Genomic DNA, 20,988 nt, shown 5'->3' on the forward strand with positions numbered 1-20,988 from the left:
TGATCTTGTATATTATCTCTGATCAAGGCGCCTTTTTCCATGACTTCTAAAAAAACATAATATGTAATATCAAATGGTTTAACTGAACATTATTTATTGACATATACAACTAAGGTGATTGGCAATGTTGTGCTTATTTATTTTTGAAACTTGTTTAGGACTGTGTCGGGGATAACTTTTCAGTTCTGTCTGTGTCTCTAAGTAAAAAAAAACAAACTTGCTCTTCACCCTATAAAAGCGTTATGCATTCTGAGAGGCTCCCCCTGTTATAGACCACAGCAGGACCATAACTTCTGTCTAATTCCAGTGGCAAGCCACCTGGAGCATCCTTGGGATGCCCAATTTCTGCTACCGCAGACTCAATGTGTCTCCTGGTCCATGCAGCCTTGCCCCTCATTGTGACATCATGATGTCACAGGTCCAGAGGGATTTGCCAGCACAGGGTGCATTATCATTCTGTTACGGCCCTGGACCACAGCGGCTGTTCATCATTTTCATTACAGCAAATACTTGAACATTGAAGGCTTCCAAGAGCTCCTCAGTAGTTTTGGTGTCTGTAAGGCTACAACTATTTATTTAATGGGTAAGAAAGACTTTTTTTCTTTTAGAAGGAGTAGGCAAGGGACCACAAAAGCTAAAATTCAAGTTGGTTTATATTCAAGACTAAGGGGTCTATTTTTCATAGAAACATAAGCCCTAAATATGTTAAAAACAGGTGTTTCAGTGGATATATTGTATGGCTTCTTCCCACTTTACAATGGCATGCTTCAACTAAAGTTATCACAGGCTGTCTATAGTGATAGCGGCTATTTAAGAAAGATGGCGATACTTATGCCACTGCAATCCTCTTATCACTATCAAAATCTCAGGATTACGATAGTCAGGGAGATAAAAGAGAAAATTGTTTTTTCATATATTTTAAACAATTTTGGGGAGATTTTGTTTCTTTTCTTTCAAGAGTGCATAAGGAAAGCCAAGCCTGCCGTCCAATGCAGTATGCAGAAGGTACCTGGATTGGCCGGTGAAATAGCCTCTTCTTAATGCTGCCAGACAGGGCCGTAGAGAGCATGGACAGGCCCGGGTGCTGTAAGGGGCATGGCCTAATCATGGAGGCGTGGCCCCACCTTGCGCCCCTCAGCCAAATCCAGGGGGAGCGATTAGTGAGATTGCTCCCCCTCATGGCAGCAGCTTCCCTGGACTCATTGCAGCCCAGCATACTGCCGCTGACAGGTAAGAAGGGGTGACCGAGGACCTGGGCCCCTGCCAGGCCGCTCCAACAAGCTGGAGCTCAGTACTCCACCCCTCTTGGCACCCTTAATAGCTGCATATTGATAGTTTTCCCCTTAAAATAACAGAATAGAATAGCAACTTGTCATACTATACTTTCTTCAGTAAGCCTTTTGAAATATACTGTAAAGAATCTTGTAGATAGAAATTTTATGATAATATAATGTAGATAAAGGAAATATAAAAAAGAAATACGTTGTCATGACATTGCATTTGCAATTGCGTCTTAAATTTTTCAACTAGTATTTTAGTGTCCCTTTAAGACAGTGATAACTTGTGGGGTTATCTCAGCTAATGCTCATTTGTGCCTTTAAGGCTTGGCAGGCGCTCTGCAATATTGTTGAGTGTGATACCTGAGCATGAGCCAATCAAAATAGATCAAATCACTTTCATACATATTTGAAAATCTGTCTGGCCACAGACGTTATTGGCCTATGTGTGTGTGTTCCCCTACCCCATGTGATATGTGTGCTACAATATTATTACCCACTGTTAATCTGTACAGGCTAGCTATGCTCATGGCAAAGTTGGGATTTGACCATGTTGCTTGCAGTTTTTTCAGACATCAAAGTATCCTAAAAATAGAGGTGTGCCATTATGTTACATGCTTCTCCTGTCTTCCCTGTCCCATTCACCCTTTACCTTACACTAATAACTAAAGCGCCCAGGTGTGCTGCTTGTACGACAGGTTTTCCCAGTTACTTTAATGTGTCACAACTCTGGCTTCAGACTGCCACAAATGCTAAGCAACAATATGTGTTATTCTCACATGCCAATGTGACTCTACAGTTAAGAGTAAAAATAAAATGAAAGCTCGGTGAATTGGTGGGCACATCACCATGGTAACTAATGTCTTACTACTGACTTGATTCAGTAAAATATATCTGCATTCATTTTACAGTATTTTAATTGCAGAGCACATATTTTTACCAGAGTTGAGCTGTCATTAAAAGGCTTAGCTCAAAGGGGATTTCCACTTTCAAATAACCTTAACTCAAGGGATTGTACATGTCCTACAGCAACTTTTACCAAAATTCTTGTTTGTATTTGTTTTCTTGTGTCTGTTTCATAGTTTTGGCCTGAAATACGATACAAAGTTGGTCTCAGGATATGTTTGTATCCAATGAAGAGAGAGCTGACTCCAAGGCTGCAAAAAAATAATCAGAATATTACACAATATACAGTACTTAGTAAAAGTTGTAGAAATGTAAAATAAAGAAGACAACAATAAGAGTGGTTAAGGATGTAAGTTTGCAGAGAGGTTGGAGATAACCAAGGATGTTATCTCAGGTAGCAGTATTTGGGGGCAGCATAATGTAGGGAATTAATAAATAAATAAATCATCTGTCTTTTCCTTCCTGTGCAAGGCGTTCTTCCTTTTACTGTGAGAAAGGCATCAGTGCTAATGTAAATAGTTCAGTTTTCTTACACAACACTGTAGTGTGAACTGTATAGTTACCTTTAGCCTTAACACTTTTGTGCATTACTCATTTGTCTAATTGGGACAAAAAGGCTTCATGCGTTTATGATTTTATTAGGAAAACATTCTGAATTTGTCATTAATTACTGTTATTTTATTTCTTAGGAATTTGATAAAGACAAAATTCCATCAAAGGTTATTGCCCAGATAAGAAGAGATTTTATCAGCAATCCGGAGTTCCAGCCAGCTGTCATTAAGAATGTGTCTTCAGCTTGTGAAGGGCTTTGTAGCTGGGTCAGGGCCATTGAAGTCTATGACAAGGTTGCCAAGGTAACGATTGTGTCCTAAGATTCTGCATAGCCATCAAACTTTTATCTTGTTAAATTTGTATAGGCAAAGCACAGTGAGATGAATGTTAATACAATATAAGAACAGCTGGGTTCTTTTTACCTTATTTATTTATACATGCTTGGATAGTTTTCTTATTGTCAGTCCATGTTCAGTGTAAAGTGCATATATAAGATACACACCATCTATTTATATTATCAGAGGCACAAACTCTATTTAAAATAGAGTATTTTCCAATCTATTATCAATATGTAGTGTAATCATATTTAATTTGCATAGTTACAATGATGATCAAAATTCTATCTGTCTGTCTATCCGCTTATAAAACAATGAAGCAGATGATTAGCTATTCAGATTTATAGGTGGTTAAATAAAAATATATGTTTATATAATTCTACTAATGCTTTGTTGAAATTTTCTGCACTTAACCTACAATTAATTTCTTACAATAGTGTTATCACTATGTATTTCATTTTTCTAATAGATCTTAACCAAATGTATATTACAACTAAAGAGTTAATAAAAATAATATATGCCATGCTGTGCGTGGATGCCAAAATAATGTATGGTTATGTTCCCAGGGGATCGTTTATGTTATTTATCTGGCAAAGTTCTTTGTTTGCTGTCTGAAGAATGACAGTTTGATTACTAAGATCCCTGGCTGAAAGCAGATCTCTCATTGGAGTGTCAATTTTTGTTGATTATCCGTCACAGAATATCAGCCTTTATTTCAGTGTCGTCCATATATTACAGGGTTTTTTAATATCCTCATCAGAGAGTGTCTCATGCCTGTCTTGCATTATTTTCATTCATTGCAATACACTTTACTTGCCTCAATATCATGATAAGTCCATTCCCGAATCTGAACTTCAAAATTACATGGCAATGATAATTATAGTCTAAAACATCAATACACCATTGATACATGAATACTACATATAAACCAATATAAACCAATCGCAAGGTAACTATGTACTGCTTTTTCACTTCAATCACAGTTAAGCATGGACCAGGTTTGTACATAAATATACAGATGTCTTGTCAAGAAAATGTGTTTCCTATGGGGAGCTTTGCAGGCATGAAGGGCATCTCCATTTTGCAACGTGGGTAACTTATCTGATGTGTATAGCAGGCGCAAGTGTTTGACTGGGATGAGGTTTTGTAGACAGGTAAAATTGCTCACTTGTTCTAATCAGTTTGATATATCTAGGGCAGTGGTTCTCAAACTTGGTCCTCAGGACCCCACACAGTTCACGTTTTGCAGGTCACCCAGCAGGTGCACAGGTGTAATCATTACTCAATGACACATTTTAAAAAAGGTCCACAGGTGGAGCTAATTGTTTCATATGATTTCAGTGTGGAGACATGAAAAACATGCACTGTTTGGGGTCCTGAGGACCGAGTTTGAGAACCTATGATCTAGGGGAAATAGGTGATGTCAAATCAAGATGTACTTTATATTGCATCAGGCCCAGAAAGAGTCTGGATTCTTCCAGGTGGTGACCATTTCCGAGATATGTGTTTATTTTCTTTGTAATTCCAGACAACCTATGCAGTGTAAATGTATTTTAGTGCTAAAAATGTAGTTTCATAATTTCTTATCTTATTTCCATAGAGTGACATTTGCAATCTCTCCATATGTGGGAACCATTTTGGAGTCTTCACTTTCACATCACTGGGCAAAACTACCCACCCTTTCAGACCAAAATGCCGGGTCCGACCTGGGATTTTGAACATGGGTCAGTCCCGGATGAGACCCACATCAGAACCCATTCACACTGCCCTGGTGACCCGGGTTATTCCCGGGTCGGCCCCGTTTACACTGCACACGGGTGCAATGTTTTCTGTTCTGCCAGCATCATCTCCAAGCGTCAGTAATCCGGCTTGTAATGGGTCCTCGGTCGGATGACCCAAGTCACCCGTTCACACTGCCAGGTAACCCGGGTCGCTGATGTGTGACCCTACTTGATACCCTGGTTGAAATGCCAGGGCACTCTACTAGGGTTATTTTTCCAGGACCCTTTCACACCCAAACCTGGGTCAACCTGGAAATAACCCGGGTCAAAATGGTGGTGTGAAAGGGGTATTAACTAAACTGCAAAGCACATCCACATCACATGCAGGGGAGCATTTATGAAAACCTTTGCAGTCCAAGAATCAGTGAGATTATTTACAGTCATCAAAAATCAGACCCTCTCCTGCACTACAATAATACACAGAATTGTCACTTATTATGAATATGCATAGCGTTGAGACCCAGTACTGACAATTATAGTTCTCCTTGTTATCGTAGTTAATGCTTTTACTTTAAATTCTGTGCACTGTTTGATGTAGCATAATAATGTGTCAGTTGTTACCAGAGTATAGAATTAAAATGATAATGGGGTCTGGGCACTTGACCCATAGCCTATTAGCAGAGTAGCATCGCGATGTAATGCATAGCAGAGTGTGTTGTTTGAAATGGTATGTGTTGTTTGGTGCGAGTGGCAGTTAGTCTACATGTTATAAAACTTAACCAGTTCTCAGGTTTATTGAACATGGCAAAAACAGCAGCTAGCAAATAACACAGGGATATAGCAGGTACAGTTGCAATAGGATGGAATCAGCCTGGAGCCCTTTGGGATATTGCTTTGAGTTGTAGTGCACTGGTTGTCTAGGTGTAATGGACGCCAGAGTGTGGTAGCGTTAATGCCCCAATGCATGCAATGGTAGTATAGTGTACTTGCAGCAGTCTAGAATGCTGATACAGTTTGTGACTGCAGGAGAGTCTCAGGGTTCCATCCACTCAGTATTGATGCCTCTCTACTACTCATGCACAATCTCCAGGAAAATTGGTGCTGCACCATTTTTTCTGGTGATTTCTTCTGCTGCTGCAGTACCAACAGGGGACCCCGGAGAGGTGTGTATAATTATATGGGTGCAGTGTGTGCGGTATAGGCCCCCTGGACCCAGAGGTCCATGTGCACTGAACACCCTACACCCATTATAGATATGCCAATGGCTGATAGAGGGAGCAAATAACACACCTTTTGTTATTATTTATTTATTTAGGTTTTTAATAGCCCCTTCAGTTTAAAATGAATAAATAACTACACATACAAACATATGTGTTTTTTTTTAACAAATATTTACCTATTTATTTAAAATATGCAGAACTAGGCAGGGACTATCCATCTACTTCTGTGACATCCTAAGTTGGAGAGAAGTTAGCTGTTGACTGAAAAAGTTGATTAGGGCCCTCATTCAGACCCACTCGCAAGCGGGCGCACGTACGTTAGGCGTACGTACAAAATTATTTAAATTCAATGGCTCGCTCGTATTTTCGTTCGCATCTAAAATTCCTCCCTAAACTCAGGCGACCCCTCCTCTATCTAACGAGCGTGCGAAATAGCGAGCGTACATCCCCGAAATGGCTTGAAGGGAATGCACGCACAAGTAAAACCGGAAGTGGCCTTGTCAGATCTCGATTACCTGCTCCTTTATTCTGCCTACCTCCATCAATCGTATCATGCCAATCAATGTATCAATTAGCTTAATTTTTTTTTTTCTTTCAACACAATGCAAGAAACTTTACTCTTGTCCGTGTTTGTGTTTACCCGCAGAATACGTACGGGTGGAACATTCGCTTTTATTGTTCAAAAAACATGTGAACCACAATTAAACAATTGTTCTATTGCTGTGGATCCCCGCATATTTCCCGGGGTTCATTTCTTTATTTAAATTTGCAAACGCATGTCACTGCATCAAGCCTATCATAACTCTCCAGAGATTTCTGGCCCTGTTGAACACATGACTCATACACTAACCAATAAAATTGCTCCTGTTAATTTCCAAAATACATTAGCCAATCAGAAATTTTTTGCACACTTTATCAAAAATGTTTTGTATGAAAAACACCATTGCCATCATGAGAGCCTCCGCATTCACCAGGCGCGAGCTGCTGGTGCTTACGGAGGTGATGGATCGCCGTATCACCAGCCAGCCTCCACCCATCACCAACCGGCAGAAGCGCTCCGCGTATGCGGAGGCACGGTCCCGCCTGCGGTCCTTCGGTTCACGCCGCAACATCGGGCAGCTGGAGCGCAGGTGGTCAGACCTGCAACGGCGAACGCCCCGCTTGCTGGCATGCTTTCGCATGCAGATCCTGGAAAGTAAGTGTTATGTATTGTGGTTTTCATGTTTGTGTTTGTGGGGCAAACTGCGTGTGCATGTTTTCCTGTCTGTCCTATTTATTATTTGTCCTCATATCTGCGTGTGCATGTTTTCCTGTCTGTCCTATTTATTATTTGTCCTCATATCTGCATGTGCATGTTTTCCTGTCTGTCCTATTTATTATTTGTCCTCATATCTGCGTGTGCATGTTTTCCTGTCTGTCCTATTTATTATTTGTCCTCATATCTGCGTGTGCATGTTTTCCTGTCTGTCCTATTTATTATTTATCCTCATATCTGCGTGTGCATGTTTTCCCTCTATTTCTGTTTTTTTCATTCTACTCCTATTTGCATGTTTTTTGTTGGTGGTTTTTTGTTTTTTATTTGGGCCCCGGATTTGGCCAGAAACTAACCTCAATTTGTTTGACATATTTTAGGTGGACAGCCAAGACTACGCCGTCACCGTCCGGCCAGACGGCGTTCCCGGCCACTATCCCCAACCCCCAGCCAACACTCCACCCCAAATATTTCCCCTATACCCCACTCCTCCCCAGCCTTCCAAGACCCTCTCCCGGAACTGTCGGGCCTCCTTCCCCTCCGTCCCACTTCCCCCTCTCCTCCACCCACCCCTCTTCCAATTACCCCCTCCCCGGAGTCCGTCATTACCCCTCCCCGTTCTTTGGGGAATGAAGGCTCCTTCGAGGAAGAACATGGAGGGACTTCCGGAGCTCCCGTTTTGGCTCCCGGTATGTTTTTCTTTCGCTTTTTTTTAAGCACAAACTGTTTGTATGTAATCATGTGTCGTGCCTTTATTCGTGATTTTTGGGTTTACTTTTGGTGATTTAGCAGTTTGCCTTTACCTCTTCCTGCTGGTTTCAACATACACATATCACACCTGTGGGAATTTGTACATAGGCCTTGTATTTTTGGCAGCACCCCCTTTTTGTTTTGGTTTCTTTTTTTTAGGTTTAGGAGTGATTTCGCTGTGTTTTTTTTTTTTTAATGTGGATTCCCTATTGTTTTATTAATCCACACACTTTTCTCACCCACAGAGGAACAGAGGCGTCGGCAAGAGGTGGACGAATGTGTTGGCCAGATGCGCCAACATGTCATTGGCGTTCTTGTGGGCCTTGACCGGCTGTCTGGCATCCTTCGCCAGTAGTTTTTTTTGTTTTTTTTCGTTTTCTAAATAAATTTTTAATTTCGAATATACGTTCTGGCTCATTCTTTTTTTCCAAAACAAAAAAAGTTTTCCCTGACATAAGTTGACTGTTCCTGCAAGGATTTCCCTTTTTTAAAAGTTAGATTGTGTTTTGTATTTGTATGTAAAACAGCCACAAGAAACACAGAACAGTAACAATGTCATTTCCCTTTTTGGGTGTAGTGTCAATTAGATATTTCTACATTTTACAGGTTCCTAGTTGGTGTGCAATCTGCTTAGGCCAATCTTCCAAATCCAAAGGTTTGGACAGGCTTCCTTTTGGTGTGGGTTGGGAACCTGAAAACATATTTCAGTTTACATCAACTGGTGTCAGTACTGGATTACCCCTTAGTCAAATGTAAGGTGTGTTAACCTGGTTACACTTGCTATTAACGTCCAAAAAAAGGAAGACCATTTCACTCTCCAAACATTTATTCACAACATAAATGAGAAATCAAAGTGGTCACTCTCTCAAAAAAAAACACAGTGATAAACTCAAATACAACACATACAAATAAAATATTTAAATTAAAAAAACAATCAAGAACTGGTTGATGAAGGACCATGCCAACATGATTCCACAAACATGGCGTTGTGATATGGGTTCCAGAATATATGCCCCAAATCACCAGATCCAGGTTTGGTAAGGGTAGCATGAAGTAGTGATCGTTGGAGTGCCAAAGATTATGTGAACAAACAGAAGATGGTGAAAAAAATACAAATAAATTAGATGTTCGCAAACAAACACAAACACATTAGGTATAAACACTGTAGTTTTGGTCAAACTTACCTAAAAAATCTGGCCACCACATCATCGCGTATGGCCCCCCCACATACTGACCTCCGACCAACCTCGGGGGGGCCATCCTCAGGTAAGGCATCCTCTGGCTGCATTGGGACACCACTCCTTATGGCGATGTTGTGAAATATCCCACACAGGACCACAATTTTCGACACCATATCCGGCAAATACATGAGCTCGCCACCAGAGCGGTGGAGGCATCTGAATCGGCCTTTTAAAAGGCCGATACAGCGCTCCACCACTTGCCTGGTGGCTGTAAGTGCAGAATTATACTCACTTTGTGGGCCTGGTGTGGGAGCCAAATAAGGAGTGAGCAGCCAGGACATGCAAGGGTATCCACTGTCTCCTGTGAAAAATAAGAGACAACATCAGGAACACTGTGTATCAAGCTTAACATTGTTATGTACTAAAGGTCTCCACTTACCCAGAAGCCACGCATCACCAGCTTGTAGGTTGGTTAATTTCTGCCATATCCCTGATTGCCGGATGACGAAGGAGTCATGTGCACTTCCTGGTAATTTAGCATTCAGGGACAGGATCTGGAGGGAGGCATCACATACCACCATTACATTCAGGGAGTGATAGTGTTTCCTGTTTCTAAATATTGCCTCCAGCCATGCTGGAGGCTGAAGTGGTATGTGAGTGCCATCCACAACCCCTATGATGTGTGGGAAGCCAGCTATTTGGTAAAAATTGGCCTTGGCCACACTAAGGGCACCCATATCCAAAGGCATTTGAATAAAATGAAGGAGGTGCTTGAAAAGTGCCTCCATCACTGCCCTCAGGATCCGGGAAAAGGAGGATTGGGAGATGCCCGCCACTATTCCCACCGTTGTTTGAAACGATCCTGAGGCACAGAAATGTAACATCGCCATAAATTGCGTCAGTGGTGGTATTGCTGTTGGACTGTCAATTTGCCGCTCAAGATCACTTTCTATTAATGAGAGAGTGTCTATGATGATTTTGGGAGGTAGACGGTAGCGTCTTAAAACCTCATCATCGGGCATTCCAAAAACGGTGACACGTGTTCGAAATATCTGGGGCCTTGCATGCCTACGATGCCTACGCCTGGGATGAGATTGAGGTTGGTCGGCTTCCGGGAGCATGGCCAGAACAATCCGCCCCAGATCAACCTGAAATTCAAAGATTTCAAAGTAAGGCTTTTGACCCACCCCAAAACTATATTAAAACAACTTAGCTTGATGATACCATCCATTGCTGCTTACATGCCGGGGTATTGTCATGATACGTCCAAACTGAAAATAAACACCAAAATTACTTGACACATTTCACTCTGTGCATTTTTGGTTATAAATTTTGTGCTAGACCAAAGTTAAAATATGCCAAACACCCATTTAGCAAAACAGCAAAGTGACATTTAACACAGTACATCAAAACGGGTTGAAATGTTGGCACAAAAAGCGAAAGATAAACCACCAAAAAGTTAGAATGATTATTAAACTACTAAAAATGCGCTAATTAGTTCGCTAATACAAGTCACAAGAGTAACTACTAAAAATGCGCTAATTAGTTCGCTAATACAAGTCACAAGAGTAACTACTAAAAATGCGCTAATTAGTTCGCTAATACAAGTCACAAGAGTAACTACTAAAAATGCGCTAATTAGTTCGCTAATACAAGTCACAAGAGTAACTACTAAAAATGCGCTAATTAGTTCGCTAATACAAGTCACAAGAGTAACTACTAAAAATGCGCTAATTAGTTCCCTAATACAAGATAAAAAATGGACTTACCAAGAGCAAATATCCAAGATTCAAAATCAAAAGGTCTTTGGGGTCGAAAATAAACAAAATCTAAAATAGAAGAAATTATGGATCCAAAAATTACAAAATATACGAAACACAATGAAACAACAATTGAACAAAAGTTAGACTTCACAAAACTTACCAAATCAAGAAACGAGGTCCCAAAAATATAAATCAACAAAGATAACGGAAAAAAAAAACGCAAATCTAACCAACAAACGAATCTCCAACCGCCAACTCCTTTCTACGCAATCAATAAACTCCAGCCAAGATAACCTCCAACAATCCAAAAACGCCACCTCGACTTGATACACACCAAGCCATAAATAGTGTTTCGTTTCCCGCACAAATTAAGGAGGGATCATAGGGTCGCACAATCAATGATGCCGCCGCAAAATAAGGACGCATGTATAAATACGTCACGAAAACACATTCTAATTCTGGTGTATTTCTTGTTTGGACCTCAGACATGGCGACAGACCATGGAAAAAATGCCCAAGAGTCAGGCGGTAAGTCTTTCATGCATTTTGTATCAATGATTAATTTGAAACATAAGATTAGGCAAGTTGTGATTTTGTGAATTCTGTAAATTTACACAAATAGGTGAGGAGGATGACATGGAAGAGGCTGCTGGGCCCAGTATTCCGGCCAAAGCGGGCAAAAAAAAAAGGCAGCCACATTTCACAAGAAAGGAGATGGAGGTTTTGATACAGAAGTGTGTGGACATCCTGCCACAGGCAGACAGGAATATGAGTCTAAGCCAGAAGTGGAGAATGTGGGAAGAGGTAGCCGTTGCTGTCAATAGGGTGGGTGATTATGTCCATCTAGCCCGGGATGTCAAACGGCGGTAAGTAAACCCTTGCCCCCCCCAAAAACAAACCAAATTTTAAACCAAAGGATAATGGCTTCCATTTTTCCCCACAGATGGGGCGGCTTCAAATATCGCCTAAAGCAAAAACTCGCGGACAGGGCTAGGCATGCAAGGGGGACAGGTGGGGGTCCCACCCCTGTGTCATTGGAGTTGACGGATTTAGAAGAGCTGGCACAGGGGTGTGTGCAGCCTGTGGAGGTGTTTGGCGTGTCCAACATGGATACGGACATGCCAGACTTTGCGGCTCCTCATGTTGGCCCAGGTAAGTATTGTGATGTCACCAACTCTGAAATGCTATTGTGCCAATATGTAGATTCTAATGTGACTCTTTTCTCATTTTTCCAACAGAGACACAGGCGGATGAGTCTGCTCCAGAGGGAAGCCTTGGCCGCAGAATTTCTGCTGGCTCTGCAGGGGAGGAACCAGTACATCCGGCTGAGGACCCTGCAGAAGCCAGTCCAGGGCGTGCCCCCTCGCAGGCAGTGGGCCTCCTCACAGAACTCAATTTCAAATCGGATTTCCATACGGAGATTCTGCAGAGGATGGACGCCAGTCTGATACGGGTGGCTGAGGCCCTGGAGCAAAATGCTGCGGCCAACGTGACCATTGGTCAGGCCCTGGCGGAAAATACCAGGGCCAACATCCGCATCGCCGATGCCCTGGAGCAGCTCGTTCGCCAGCACATGGTGGAGCCGACCTCCCTTCCTGACGGAACATCAGGATCCTCCACCTCTGGCACAACATCAGCCAATCCTCCAAATGTGCCTAGCCCTGTGCCTAGTCCAGAGGCCACAACATCTGCCTCTGGACAGGCCAGCCCGATGGCATCCCGGACCCGGTCTGGCGCCCACCCTCCCCCATCCAAACGGGCGAAAAAACGGTGACAGCAATGGCGACTTTTCCCACACTCATTCTGTGCTTGGCTCATATTCCTTTCTGGTCAAAACTTCCCTCTCCTTTCTTGTGAAATGTTTTTAATTTATTTTTGTACGTTTATGTTAGCAGTTATTGATTATTTATTTTTGTTAAAAAGTATCTTTGCCAGAAAAAAAGTAAACAAAATATTATGCCAATTGGTTTGTGTTTAAACAATAAATTTATGATAAAAATCTGACATTGTATTGTGACATTATTGTACAAATGGGTTACATTTAATCCTGGCCCTAAAGGCAAAAACTGACACAAAAAACCATTTCATTTTTTTTTTAAAATGGCCTCTTGACGGAACGTTTAAAAAATCACATAACGATGCAAATTCCACAGTAAAAAAAAAAAGGGGAGCTAATTAAAACATGATGACATTATTGTCACAATAGGCCATAAACAACAAATTGAGGCCAAAATAAAACCCAAAAAATGTACGCCAATTGATTGTGTAATCCTGACATTAGCAGGTATGATTTCCACCTGCGTACGGTTTTGTGCTATCCCAATAAACTGCTTTCCAAACACATACCAAGCCGGTTTTCAATACAACACTAATTGCTTTTGTGACCACCCGCGATTAATCGCTGCAACATCGTGGAGTCCCGGGACGGAGGAGAAGGCCATCGCCAATGTGGTCGAGTAATCCAGACCCTAAACTGTGCGAGCATTTTGAAGGGAAAGAGGATGTTCCAGTGACGTATGAGACGGTCCGAACACATTTGACGTTCGCATCTGCTAATGTATGTACGCCCCAAAAACGCCTCACCACGCCTGCGTTTTTCCATCTCCACCCCCGTCAACACCCAAAAACGCCCTGTTCTGTCAATCACATTTGACATGTCACTTCCTGTACGCTATTTTAGGAACGAGAGAAAAAAGCTCGCAATCTGCAGTACGCACATGCGCAATGTAACACCGACGCATGCGCGGTTAGTCAACATCGGAACGCAACGAGCGTACTGTTGGTAACGTGCGGCTCTGAATGAGGGCCTAGGTGTGTTGAGCAGCATTTTAGTTTGGACAGATAAGTTGGACAGTGGCCAGTTGGATGGTTGGTGTGAAGTTGGTCTGGTGCTTGGATAGCTTATGTCTGATATTAAGATTGTCATGGATAAACCAAGCAGCATTTTCTTATAATACAGTACAGGTTGAGTCTCCCATATCCAAATATTCCGAAATACGGAATATTCCGAAATACGGAATATTTTTGGCATGACTGAGATAATGAAACCTTTGATTTTGATGGTTCAATGTACACAAACTTTGTCTAAGTCACAAATTATTACAAATATTGTATAAAATTACCTTCAGGCTTTGTGTATAAGGTGTATATGAAACATAAATGAATTTCATGTATGTACACAAACTTTGCTTGAGCCACAAAATGATTGAAAATATTGTATAAAATTACCTGCAGGCTGTGTGTATAAGGTGTATATAACACATAAATGCATTCTGTGTGTATATTGGGGTCCCATTCCCAAGATATTTTATTATTTTATGCAATTATTCCAAAATACGGAATATTCCGATATCCAAAATAACCCTGGTCCCAAGCATTTTGGATATGGGAGACTCAACCTGTATTTTTATTTGCACAGTGTTTGTGGTGGTAATAAATGGCAATTATACAAAAACATTTGCATAAAGCTGTTTGTTTTGATGAACAAAAATATATAAACTAAATCACAACATGAACAGACATGACATAAAACCATTTATTGACTGTCAGCCATGTGGGTCAAAGCCAATCAACAGCCGCTGACAGTAGAGCGGCCTCTTATTGGCTGACAGCCCCGGAAAATGACAAAAGTCTGCCAGTATCTGTCATTCAGCGCTGTAGAGATATATGTGTTAACACATACATCTCTACATGTCTGGTATGGATCGGGTACTCATTTTTTAATTTTGCCAAGACCCATGGAGCCTACAGGAGAAGGGGACCAAAGCTACGCCAGGAGGTAGGAGAGTATTGGATTTTTTTTTCACAGGTAAACCCGTGGGAATTCTATTGGAGAAGAGGATATGGACATCTGGTAGAAGGTAAGTATGTGTGAGTGTGTTAAGTATGTAATAAACTTTTAAATTCTACGGTGTGTGTACTGTCTTTTTATTTGCTATTTTTTTGACAGTGGGGATACGGCTGCCAGCCGCCTGCTTGTAGTTCCACAAGTGCCAAAGGGCAGCCACGCTGGCACCTGTAGTTCTACTGTAAACAAACCATAGTATCATTCTAATTTTCCCACTATTACCCCTGCACCCACTGGCCAGGGGTGCAGGGAAGAGTCCTGTGCTTCAGCGTAAGCCTGGGGTGCCTGGGAGAGGGGGAACCCTTTTATTGGGTGGTCCCAACCTCCCCTGAGATCCTTGTCTTATGCTGGTTAGATTGTGGTGTTAATGCTTTGGCAGAGGAAACCCGGTGAAAGGGTCCCTTGGCTGAGGCATTACACCCTGGCTAGATTTGAATCAGGTGCTGGTTTTAAAGGGAAACCCACTTTTTTTTCCCCTGTTTTTAAACCACGACCAGCTCTGGCAGCCCAGTGCTGGTTCCTAAAATACAGGGGAACCCTATAGTTTTTTCCCCATATTTTTAGAACCAGGACAGGCTCAGGAACCCTGGGATGGTTAAGTTTTTTCAAAAGGAGGATGGGGGGATGTAATTAGTTTTTTTCAAATTAACCATTTATTGAACCCCAAACGGCAGAAACATACACAGATCACACTGATCTGTGTATGTTTCTACTAGACACGCTGCTGAGTCTATTTGTAAGTTCTATTTTTACACCATGTTTGGTTTTATTACACCCGTGATTCTAATCACGATTTTTGGTAAATTCCCGTGTATTATTCCTGTCTATGGAAAGTACTGCTGTGTTCAGATTATGGCATATTCATTTCTAGTTGTAATTTCGGGTGCATTTTAACTTCAGAATCAGCTGTGATCACCTGTAATGATACAGAAAATACCCTTGTTTTTTCATAGTAAAGTCCAGTGTTTGGAAAAATGACAATTTACCCTCATGATTGCAATGTTAAGCCAACATGATTCTTAGTAAATTTACCCCTAATAGTCTAAAAATAAAAGCTTAGTAGAAATTGGAATATATCACCAACACACTTCTCCAAAAAGCAAATCACTGGCTTCAGGCAAAATACTTTGTGATTTTAGCCAGAGTAACAACCCTGTAGTAAAGATAGTAAATGAATAAGTTAATTAATGAATTAATAACAAACGTCTACAACCAGTAAATCACAAGCATCAGCCTAATACAGGTGAATGGGAAATATAAAGGGACTCTCCTTACCAGAGGGTGCCTATTAGTATTTCCTTAAATTCGGGTTGACTGACATAATCTGCTGACATCTTATTTTCCATAATAGTTTACACATATTCATGCTGTCACCATCACTATTAACATTCATTGTATGGGAGAATAGTGATGATAATCATGTGGAGACTTTAACCTTGTCTCCTTTTTGTCAAATGTTTTCATAGTATTGATATAAATTTGATTAAGGGCCAAAACCCCCAAAGTACAGTAATATAAGTTGCCTGTCAAACACGCAAAGCCCATAATGAAAATTGGTGCCCAATGAAATTGTCTTTGGGCCCTCCCACACTCGCTTATGTTGTACATTATGGGGTGGATGTATCAAAGGTTGATGTGAGATAAAATTGTGAAATATTTATCACTAACCAATCAGCTCCAAATTATCATTTCTTAAACATAGTCTGCAAAATGTAAGTTAGAAGCTGATTGGTTGGTGATATATATCTCACAATTTTATCTCACATCAAGCTTTGATACATATGCCCCTAAGAAGGACAAGCACAGTTTAACAAACCAAGCACTTAAGCGACAAAAACTACCACTTTTGTGGCTGAAGTGATTGGTTTGCTTGGGCCCCCACAAAATAAAATATTTTGGTGGTTTGGTTAAACCAAACTACCAATGAGCTTAAGGCTAACAGTATTGTTAATCATTGTTACAGTTTTGGATGTCCTCATTCTCATCATCACCCTCATCATTGTTGTTAATATATTCAACACACAATATTAGCTCATTCCCACTGGAATCCACCATCACAGAAGTCTGTCTGTTGTAGTTCATTTTGAAGAATATCAGGTTTTCAATTATTTTTTAAAGTAGCCTCCTACGCAGGCTGTGCTAACACTCTTTTTGAGTACACACTGGAGGTTGGACAGCTTAAGTACACCATTGATAGTCTGTACAATGGGCTCCAAACTGCCATTTTGTTTTTTCCAGTATTCAAAGGGACTGTGTCAGATGCTATTTTGAATATTATCATTAAAGTATTCCTCCATCATTCTATTGATGTTTACTGCATCAAATTCACAGTAGAGATGTCAATATTTGAGGGCAATTTTTTTTAGCCTGATCAGAAGTCATAATGTTTCACTCTGGTGCACTGAGTTGACTCATCATCATAACCAGTGGGTCTCTAGGAAAAGTTCAGCTTTTTCCTGGCAGCAGCATTTGCAGGAAAAACTGAACCAGGAGATGAAGCTGGAAGAGCATATAGGCAGGTTGTCTTTCTTGCCAGGGACAACTAAACCCCTTTCCTTGTCTGATGGTCTCTCAATTAGGCCATTGTTGGTCATTAGGATTTAAAGAGATTTTGTTTCCTTGGAAATAAGGTTATTTTTCTTTTTATACTGTTTTGTTTGTAGCTTTTCCAGGTCTTCCATGACCATTATTTGGAATGTTTCAACAAATGATCCTTTTACGTGGCTGGGATAAAAGGTGATTTTCTTTTTTACATTTATGTGTGTGTATTTTGTGTACTTGGTATGTTTGGCTGGCTGTGAAATAGTTATTGGATAAAATGATTTTTGAGTGTAAGTTCTGGCACTACATCATTGTTTTTGCTTCTGCCCCTAGTCTGGGCTCCTCCTCTTCCTTTTAAAAAGTAAAATTATATGTGCTCATGGTCACAATTTGCATATAATATATACGTGGGATATTTCCTTACTATGACCCATTTGTAGTCTGCACAGGTAATAATTTCCCATTTAAATTCCATGATTACCATATATTCACATAAACATTCATTAAGTCTGATCATTTATGAAGAAAAATCAAAAAAAGTAATTTACACAATTTTTTTTTGTACTGTGATACTTTGGTCTTTAACTTTACTCCCATGTGAAAAAAATCAGTTTAAAACCCCAAAAGCAATAACTTTTCTAAAAATAAAATTGTATTTAAAAATATCTGTCATTTTAAGGTAGTTGGAGAATCATCTATACAACAATTCATTCTCTTCATTTTACACTGGGGGTTTGATATTCCTCATCAAACAAAATCTCAAGGGGGGCTGGGAATAGCCTTTGGGTCCTAAGTTAGAAGATGCATTACTCCAGCCCTCAGCACAGAAAGAGTTGTGCTAGACAGAGCCCTTGGTTCCTTGCTGACAGCTGTTATATAAACAGTGGGAAATAGCATTTTTATATTTTGTCCCCTAACAGCTCCACGTGGGATCCAAAAAACACATTGCTAGTTATTTATTATCATTGTAATTATTGTTAGCATTTATTTATATGCTGCCATAATATTCTTTGTACAGTGGGGAAATGTAATAGTACAAAAACATTGAGGAGCTATAAACGAAATATAGAAACTAAGGCAAAATACAGTTAAGAAGCATAAATGCCATAATAGCAAAAAAATAAGCATAATGCTATACCTAAAATGTAACAGACAAGCTGTATAATATTAATAATAAATATGTGTGGTACGGGACAAGAGGCACAACAAAGTCCTGTAAAGGGGTTCTGTAATGAGGTAAAGAAGCTGCTTAATATATCCCAAGATATTTGGGCCCATATTTCATTAATGATCAAGACACATGTACCACCTGGAGAACTTTTCTACTTGATGGAGGGTGGAGGAACTGGCCAGGGTGAATTTGAATATATTTAGTTAGAGATGATCTGCTACTGTTCTACTCTGCTGATTCCATAAATTAATATACTTTGAGTTGTAGAGCTTCTCAATTAGCAATTTGTAATTTGAGCAAAAAGTATGTCTTAGGATCGCTGGTGTAGTACAGAGGTCCTTGTATATGATCAGTCTCCTACCCACTTCCAGTAGAGTACTTATTTTTTGAATATAGTGCTACCTTGCAAGCAGGAACAACATTCAGAGGCAGGAAGAGCGAGTCTCTCTTATATGCTTTGAAAGCTAACAACTCCAGAGCACCCCTCTTTCACACATGCCCTCAGAGCACCTGGTTGTAGGTCCTGTGGAAATCTAGATTTTGAAATAGCAGAGTGAGAAGTGATAATAAAGATGAGATGGTAGGGTTCTCAGCTTAGACCAACAGTGAAGAGTGGTACTGATCATGGAATGAGATTTGATTGAAGCCTTGCTTATAATGTTTAGTGTCACTCAAATACCCAGGTGTTTGCAACTTTTTGGTGTAACACCTCACCCAGATCTTTCTATATTCAGTTTAGATACTTAGATTAAGTCTTACATTTATAGTCTACTACATGATGGTTTCAAGGCTAATGGGTGTCACAAGCTGCAGCCGCGTTCCGTTAGATGATGGTTCTCTCAGGCCGGCTGCTGGGAGACAGAGACGCCATGCTGATTACTCATGAAATCCTCCCATTTAGGCGGTGCATCATCCCTGCTGGAGTGGGATTGATGTTTCCTCCCTGCTGGAGTGGGATTGGTGTTTCCTTTATGAGCATTGCCCAGGTGCCGGTGATAGTGTTTCATGTGTTTCTGGTTCCGGTATTCTGCATCGTGTTGTTCGAGTGTCCTGTACCTTAGCTTGTCTGTCTCCAGCATCCTTCCACTTGTGTCATCTCTGCGGCACAGGTCGCACTCCAGCGACATCTACCGCTAGTGTCAACGCAGCAACATTAGCCGTTTTCCTGCATCCTACCACTTGTTTCGTCTTGCCAGCACAGGTTGTATTCCAGCGACATCAACTGCTAGTGTCAACCCGGCGATATTAGCCACACTCCAGCATCCTGCCCCTTGTGTCATCTTGGTGGCATTAGCCACACCACAGCATCAATTTCTGCACAGCCCAGAGGCTGTATCTGCTACCAGCCCTCAATCCTGCTATACCAGACTGTAAACCACTTTCAACCTTCAAGGCTTCTACCAGCCCTCAAGGCTGCTACACTATCTAGTGTCCACATCTGCTACCAGTCCTCAAGGCTGCTACTCAGCCCAGTGGCTGTGTCTTCTATCAGTCCTCAAGGCTGCTACACAGCCCAGTGGCTGCATCTTCTACCAGCCCTCAAGGCTGCTACACTGTCCCCAGTCTGCATCTGCTACTGGGCCTCAAGGCTGCTACACAGGCCAGTGGCTGCACCTTTCCTCAAGGGGTACCCCAACCATAACCTCTGCAAAATCCATAGACTCTTTGTTCAGTCCGCTCAGAACTCATAACAGTGGGATACCGATGTGGCCCCAACATCCGTTTTCTTTTTTAAAACTGGCCATAGCACACTGATTCATTTCTATCAGGTAGTAAATTATAAAATGGATATGGACAATAATGTTGAAACTGTATTTGTTTTTTTGCTAATACATTGCCATAATTCCAAAAGAATAGATTAGTATTTAAAATACATATAGGTAGATCACTGGCTAAGAGATATGGTTTTTTGTAATTGGAACACTTTCATATAGAACTAAAGTTATCAGTAGGGATGATCAGGGATCAGAATTGGACACTGCCCTTTTTTATTTTATCATTATTGTTCTTATAGGAGGCTTAGAAAGTAAGGTCACCATATTTGCAAATAACACATAGCTGAACAATAAAACCAATTACTGTACATCATGAGTTGCACAGATAAATGAAAGATGTGGTTCAATTATAAGTAATAAGTGTGCTACCTGCACTTTACCTGCCAACAGATAAAGGGTACTTTATGGTGAGGATACCCAGCTAGATGGTTGGATTCACTGCTGAGGGAGGTAGTAATGGCTGAATTCACTCTTAAAGGAGGTAGTAATGGCCGATTCACTGCTGAGGTAGGTAGTAATGGCTGAACTCAGAGCTGAGGAAGGTATCAATTACTGAATTACTGCTGATTTCAGTAGTAATGGCTAAATCACTCCAAAGGGGGGTATCAATGGCTGAATACCTGCTGAGCGAGATAGTATTGGCTGAATTCACTGCTGAGGGAGGTAGCAATGGAGAAATCACTACTGTTGGTGGTAGT

The 20,988-nt window shown here is 40.9% G+C and overlaps 1 protein-coding gene across 1 annotated transcript in view; it reads left to right on the top strand.

Moving 5' to 3' along the window:
- LOC148538322 (dynein axonemal heavy chain 3-like) overlaps window positions 1-20,988 on the top strand; it is a 1,025,530-nt gene that overhangs the window by 785,042 nt on the left and 219,500 nt on the right. Inside the window, exon 44 of the mRNA XM_088455384.1 lies at window positions 2,873-3,037. Coding sequence (XP_088311510.1) covers window positions 2,873-3,037 — 165 coding nt within the window. The remainder of the gene's footprint in view (window positions 1-2,872; window positions 3,038-20,988) is intronic.

Source organism: Taudactylus pleione, unplaced genomic scaffold (genome assembly GCF_031769625.1).
Source record: "Taudactylus pleione unplaced genomic scaffold, aTauple2 ptg000040l, whole genome shotgun sequence".
In the NCBI taxonomy this organism is placed as follows: Eukaryota; Metazoa; Chordata; class Amphibia; order Anura; family Myobatrachidae; genus Taudactylus; species Taudactylus pleione.